General features: G+C 43.8%; 1 protein-coding gene across 1 annotated transcript; it reads right to left on the minus strand.

Moving 5' to 3' along the window:
- Positions 1-140: 140 nt before the first annotated feature.
- On the minus strand, positions 141-1,079 carry LOC144278438 (olfactory receptor 52P1-like). The gene has a single exon (XM_077839737.1). The coding sequence runs from the start codon at positions 1,077-1,079 to the stop codon at positions 141-143; it is 939 nt and encodes a 312-aa protein (XP_077695863.1).
- Positions 1,080-6,731: the final 5,652 nt, after the last annotated feature.

Consider the following 6,731-nt stretch of genomic DNA (forward strand, 5'->3'; position numbering starts at 1 on the left):
AGTGATAAGATGTTAGGTGTGAGGAGCTTCTCAGACTCTGAACTTCCATAATGCTGAGCTCAGGCAAACTGGGGCAGAGCACCCTTGATTAATGAAGAGAAATTAATGTCACAGAGATTTAAATCAGTGACCCCTGGTAATTATATTCTGCAGGTGTATTTGCTCACTTTGTCACGAAGCTCTTTGGATTTGACCCCATAAATAATAGGGTTAAGCATGGGGGGGACAAGGAAATAGAGGTTGGCCAAGATGATGTGAAAGTGGGGAGCGATGCTCTGACCGAAGCGGTGGGTCAGGTGGGAGAAGAGGAACGCAGTATAAGACATCAGCATCACACAGATGTGGGCTGTGCAGGTGTTGAAGGCTTTCTGGTGAGCTTTCTTGGAGGACATTCTCAGGACAGCCCTGATGATCAGAATGTAGGACAGGGCAATGAGCGTCAGGTCTAACACAATGACTACAAACGTGAGCACCAAGCTGTACATCCTGTTAACTGTGATCTCCCTACATGACATCTTTGCCACAGCTAAGTGCTCGCAGTACGTGTGGGGGATAATGCGGTTGGCACAGAATGGCAGCCTGCTCAGGAGCAGGGGCAGGGGCATAATGACGAGAACAGATCTCAACAAACCCAGTAGCCCTAGCTTAGCTATTCTCACATTGGAGAGGATGGTGGCGTATCGCAGAGGGTTACATATGGCGACGTAGCGATCGAAGGCCATTGTCATGAGAACGGCTGAGTGCATCATAGCACTCACATGAAAGAAGAATGACTGAGTGAGGCAGCCACCCACAGTAATGCCTTTCAATTTGAACCAAAATATACGCAGTGCCTTTGGTACAATGGAGGTAGACATGCTGATGTCTGTGAGTGCCAGCATGCAGAGCAGTAGGTACATCGGCTTGTGCAGGCTCTGCTCTTTGCCTACAACAAACAGAACCGTGAAATTTCCCAACAGGCTGATAATGTAGAATGTAGTGAAAGGGATGGAAATCCAGAGGTGGGCAGCTTCTAGGCCAGGGATGCCCATTAGGGTGAATGTTGAAGGATCAGAGGGGGTGAGGTTGAAAACTGCCATGAGGTAGTCGATGTGTTGTTTGGGCTCAAAAATGCTCAGGGCATCTGGGAAGAGAAATAGAGAGATGGTGTGTTACACCCTAGCACACCAATATATATCACTGTATGTCATTAGAATAACTCTTATTCTAAGTATGCCTTGTGAGGTGTCATTCTAAAAGTCTTGATCTGCTGGATGGTAATATATTGTTGGATTATATGTACTATCATTGTGTGTAAAATTATGAAGTTTGGCTGTGTATGTTTTACTGAAACATGTCCTGAGACTGAAAACACCCACAAGCAGCCTTTTAGGTTCAACAGTAAAAAGGCCAAACACTGTTAATGGCTTGCTGAGGAAATGCACACAAGCACAAGAATTACCCCAGGAACTGTGTACAATAGCAACCTCTGAGAGATAGCACTACACAATGGGAAATGTTTGACCCGGGTCACAGCAAAAGAGCTTTTCAGCAAGGAGGGAGAAGATAGAAAACAGGGGGAAATGACATGATTGAACGACCTCACTCTCCGTTCAACAACACACCAGGAAACACCTGAGGAACAAAGACTGAACTGTGGGAAGTGATGGTCCCAGGCTAGAAGGCTTTTTAGCCTGTCTATGGAAACCTGGGAAAGCCAAGGCAACTTGTGCCTTAAGAATCTGCCAGCCAGTTTATCACTCAGGGTGAGTATTAGCTAATGCATATCCTGCCTATGTAGTGTGTTAAGCTCAGTTTGTGGTTTTTGTCTCTTTACTAAGGTAATCTGCTTTGTTCTGTTTGTTATCCCTTATAATCACTTAAAACTGCCTTTTATAGTTAATAAATCTGTTTTGTTTATTACTAAACCCAGTTTGTGCAATTTGCATTGGCGGGAGGATAATCTATGCATGTCTCTCTTCACATTGAGGGTGTGGGTGAATTTTTATGAGTTTGTGCTGTGCAGATCTTTCTACACAGTGCAAGACAGTATTATATTGGGTTTATTCCACCAAAGCGGTGGGCTTGTGAGTGCTGGGTGAATCCTCTAACACAGAGCTGACTTCAGTCTGTGTCTGCAGCTGTGTGTGAGTGTGTGTGTGTGTGTGTGTGTGTGTGTGTGTGTGTGTTGCAAGAGGCCAGAGATCTTAATTTAGCAAAACGGGGAGGGAATTCAGGCTGGTGGAGCAGGAGGGGCTCAGTGAAACCCAAGTATATCAGGTTGCATCCCAGAAGGTGGGTCCAACCCATTAAAGTGGGGTTATACACTTTATATCAAATAATACAGTAAATATTTGATAGTTATTAACAATCTAGAAAGGGGGGTGAGCAGTGAGGTGGCAACATTTACAGATGCCACCAGATTATTTAGGTCATAGTCAAGTCCAGAGAAGTCCCCACAGGGAGTTAATGAAGCCAGGGGAATTGGCAACATGATGGCAGATGAACTTCGACATCAATAAATAAAGCATATATTCCTACTGGAGGAAAAAAATTGAAGTCCTCAAACACCTAACAAGGTTCTAATTTCACTCTGTGAACTAAGGAGAGGGTCCTGGGCATCACTGTATGTAGCTCTGTGAAACCCTGATCACAGAGCAAGCAAAAACAGAAACTAAGCAAAACATTGGCATTCAGGAGGAGTGGGGTGAGGAATCGTACAGAAAATACAATGCCATGAGATGAGTCAGTCAGTGTTTCACCCTCCTCTGGACATCTCTGTGTAATACTGGGCACCCTTCCCATAGGATATTGCAGAACTAGAGGAGTTCCAGGAAGAGCAACGATAATGATCAAGGGCCTGGGGAAACTCTCATATGGAGAGATGTTGAAAAGACCGGAACTGTTAATTTAGAGAAGAGATGAATAAGAGAGGATATGAGAAAAGTCTATAAAATAATGACTGATAGAGAGTAGATCGAGAATGTGTTCTCCCTCTCTCATAACAAAGTCAAGAGGACACTCAATTACAATGAAACATGACAAATTCAAAACTGATAAAAAAGAATGCTTTCTTCACTCAACACCTGATTAGACTGAGGAACTCATGGCCACAAAAAGTAGTTGAGGCCATGAGCTAAGTAAGACTCAGGAAGTGTGTGGACGTTTTCATGAATAGTGGACTACCAGTTACAAAAGACACTGCTAAATACATATTTTGCAAAACCTATACACATATTTCAAAGCACAAGCCAGTCTCTAGCTGTTAGGTATTAGGAGGATCAGATCATCCCCCCATCCACCTACTGCTGGTTTCTTACATTTTCTTCTGTAGAAAATGGGGCTGTCACTGTCAAGAGAGAGGACACTGGACTAATTGAACCATATGTCAGAAATACGATGCAATTCCTATGATGAAAAGGGACATTATCATCCTGAGCTTTGACTTTGTGCTCAACAGAATGGGTATGAAGGGCACAATGGTCTTGGTAGTTAGGTCTATGGGCCTGCACCTCTGTTACTTCTCTTGTTTCTTTTGGTGAGAGACTTTCTTGCCAGCACCCAGCTTTGTCTCAGATATAAATGTGACACTCTAGACCTCAGGGAAGCAACATATTCCTCATTTAAATATAATTATGGTATTGCATATAAAGCATGCCATGTGAGGTTTCAGGGAAAAGGTTATGATCTGCTGAAAGTCATTGTTCTATCTAAAGATCTATATCATTAGTGCAATGGAAGTGATGAGATTGTGATGTATGGTTGTTACTAAAACATGCTGTAAGTTGGGGAATCAGCAGCTCCTGTTGGGGAATCAGCCAGCCTGTAAGTCTGACTTCAGCACCGGGCAAACTGGTAGAAACTATAATAAAGAACAATATTGTCAGACACAGAGATGAACAGAATTTGTTGAGGAAGGGTCAACATGGTTTTAGTCAAGGGAAATCATGCCTCACCAATCTACTAGAATTCTTTCAGGGGGTGAAAAAGCACGTGGACCGAGAGGATCCAGTGGATATAGTGTACTTAGATTTTCAGAAAGCCTTTGACAAGGTCTGTCACCAAAGGCTCTTAAGGAAAGTAAGCTGTCACAGGATAAGAGGTTTTTTGTTTAACTTTCAGCTCCGCGTTGCAAAAATGACAGCTTTGGGCCCTGCTACACACAGGGTGTCAAAGTTCCTTCCCCACACTTAACTCTAGGGTACAGATGTGGGGACCTGCATGAAAGACCCCCTAAGTTTATTCTTACCACCTTTGGTTAAAAACTTCTTCAAGTACAAACTTTGCCTTGTCTTTGAACCCTATGCTGCCACCAGCAAGCGTTTAAACAAAGAACAGGGAAAGAGCCCACTTGGAAACGTCTTCCCCCCAAAATATCCCCCCAAGCCCTACACCCCCTTTCCTGGGGAAGGCTTGATAAAAATCCTCACCAATTTGCATAGGTGAACGCAGACCCAAACCCTTGGATCTTAAGAACAATGAAAAAACAATCAGGTTCTTAAAAGAAGAATTTTAATTAAAGAAAAGTAAAAGCATCACCTCTGTAAAATCAGGATGGTAAATACCTTACAGGGTAATCAGATTCCAAACACAGAGAATCCCTCTAGGCAAAACCTTAAGTTACAAAAAGACACAAAAACAGGAATATACATTCCATCCAGCATAGCTTATTTCCCAGCCATTTAAACCAAAGGAAATCTAATGCATTTCTAGCTAGATTACTTATTAACTTAACAGAAGTTCTGAAGAGCATTCCTGATCTGGTCCCAGCAAAAGCATCACCCAGACAGACAGGCCCTTTGTCGTTCCCCTCCCCACCACCAGCTTTGAAAGTAACTTCTCTCCTCATTGGTAATTTTGATCAGGTGCCAGCACGGTTATCTTAGCTTCTTAACCCTTTACAAGTGAAAGGGTTTTGCCTCTGGCCAGGAGGGATTTTATAGTTCTGTATACAGAAAGGTGGTTACCCTTCCCTTTATATTTATGACATGCATGCAACAGAATTTAATGAATTTTAACCCCCATTCAGTGCCTTTTTATTTGCATGTAATAAACACATTTCTGTTCTCCATTTTCTTGTTTTTCACAGCAGCAGGCTGTCCCCCAACTGGTTAAAGACTAGGTAAGGAACCCTCCATTTAGGATGTGGGAATGGACGGTGTTCTCCTGGAATGCGGTACATTACTTGATTGCACAAACCCCTCCCCCACCCCAATGGGTAGACGGAGTTATCCAGGAAGGTTATACCATGCACTGACCTTGCTTCTGTATGCGTTAACTCTCCTTGTACAATATTCAAACAAGAGAAGTCGCATTGGTGCCTTGGCATATGCCACTTATGGGAGAGATTTATCACCAGTGAGAGACAGTCACTGATTACCCCCCAACCAAAGGAGCAGGTGTAATGTGAGGCACCTCACCACCTATAGAGGAAGAATTATGGGAGTGTGGGGCATCTCTGAGGTTGTAGGAGCCAGGGATGACTGGGGAGTATGGATAAGACACTGGCGTCCAGAGTGCTGTTGGAATTGGGGCAGCCAGGGATGGGGAAGGAGAGTACGGACGGGGGTCAGAGTATTTTCAGAGGCTGAAGCAGCTGAGGAGCAAAGTGTGACAGGTTCCCCCCAGGGTGACACCTGGAACGGGGGTACCACTGAGCCCTCTGACTCTGCAGCCTGTTCTCCATCTCTCAGTGTGATGCTGTGACAAGCTGCAGTCCCACTACTGAGCCAACACCTCCACCAGCATTCACACAGGCAGGGTGACTCCCAACTGCAGTTACGTGCAGGCTCTTTGACAGCCACTGCATGAACCAACAATAGAGAGGCTACAAGCAAACTAACCACCAGCTCCCTAGCTCAGGACCCCAGATCTGTACCTTCCTACTCTGGTTCAAACTCCGACCAGTATGAATTTGTTACCCGGTGTGCGCCTCCCTCAATGTGGGGAGGACAATGTACATTTGTGGTAACCAAGCTGAGATTTTTTTCCCTCAGACACATCACTTAAAGACACCCTGGGTTTAGATTAAAACATAAAACAAGTTTATTAACTACAAGAGATAGATTTTAAGTGATTATTAGGGATAGGAAACAGATCAAAAGGAGATTACCTAGCAAACAAACAAAAACACAAACTAAGCATAACTAGTTAGATTGACTATGAATTAGCAGTTTCTCACCCTAATTGATGCTACAAGCAGTCTGGAAGATTCTCAAGCCACAATCTGCATTTGATTTGGAGCTTGGGTGTCTCAGGTTGCCTTACACAGGCTAGAAATCCCTTTAGCCTGGGTCCAGCACTTCCCCTAGTTCACACTTTTTTTTGTCAAATGTTTCCAGGAGTCCTCTTGTGTGGGGAGTGAAGAACCACTGATGACATCATTCCCAGTCTAGTTTGTGAGAAAAGTACAGACTCCCCAAAATGGAGTCAAGAGTTATGTGGCCTGGTCACATGCCCTTGTAGAGTCAAAGCATGCATTACTTATAGGCTGAATGGAGCACTCTTAGGAAGCCTCACCAGGTAGGAGATAGGTTTATCCTAAGGCCTATGGCTTTCCCTAATGGCTCATTGCCCTGAAGAGGCACTTCCCAACCAGCTACCAAGAATGAAAGCATCTTGCCTAGTCGGCGTTACGCAGGTGTAACTACATTTGAAATACAGATACATAGTCAATATTCATAACTTCAGATACAAAAATGATACATGCATACAAATAGGATAATCATATTCAGAAAAATCAACTTTTCCAA

This window comes from Eretmochelys imbricata, chromosome 1 (assembly GCF_965152235.1).
Source record: "Eretmochelys imbricata isolate rEreImb1 chromosome 1, rEreImb1.hap1, whole genome shotgun sequence".
Lineage (NCBI taxonomy): Eukaryota > Metazoa > Chordata > Testudines > Cheloniidae > Eretmochelys > Eretmochelys imbricata.

Coding starts and splice junctions, on each gene's coding strand:
- LOC144278438 (XM_077839737.1), bottom strand. CDS start 1,079: ATGGCAGTTTTCAACCTCACCCCCTCTGATCCTTCAACATTCACCCTA.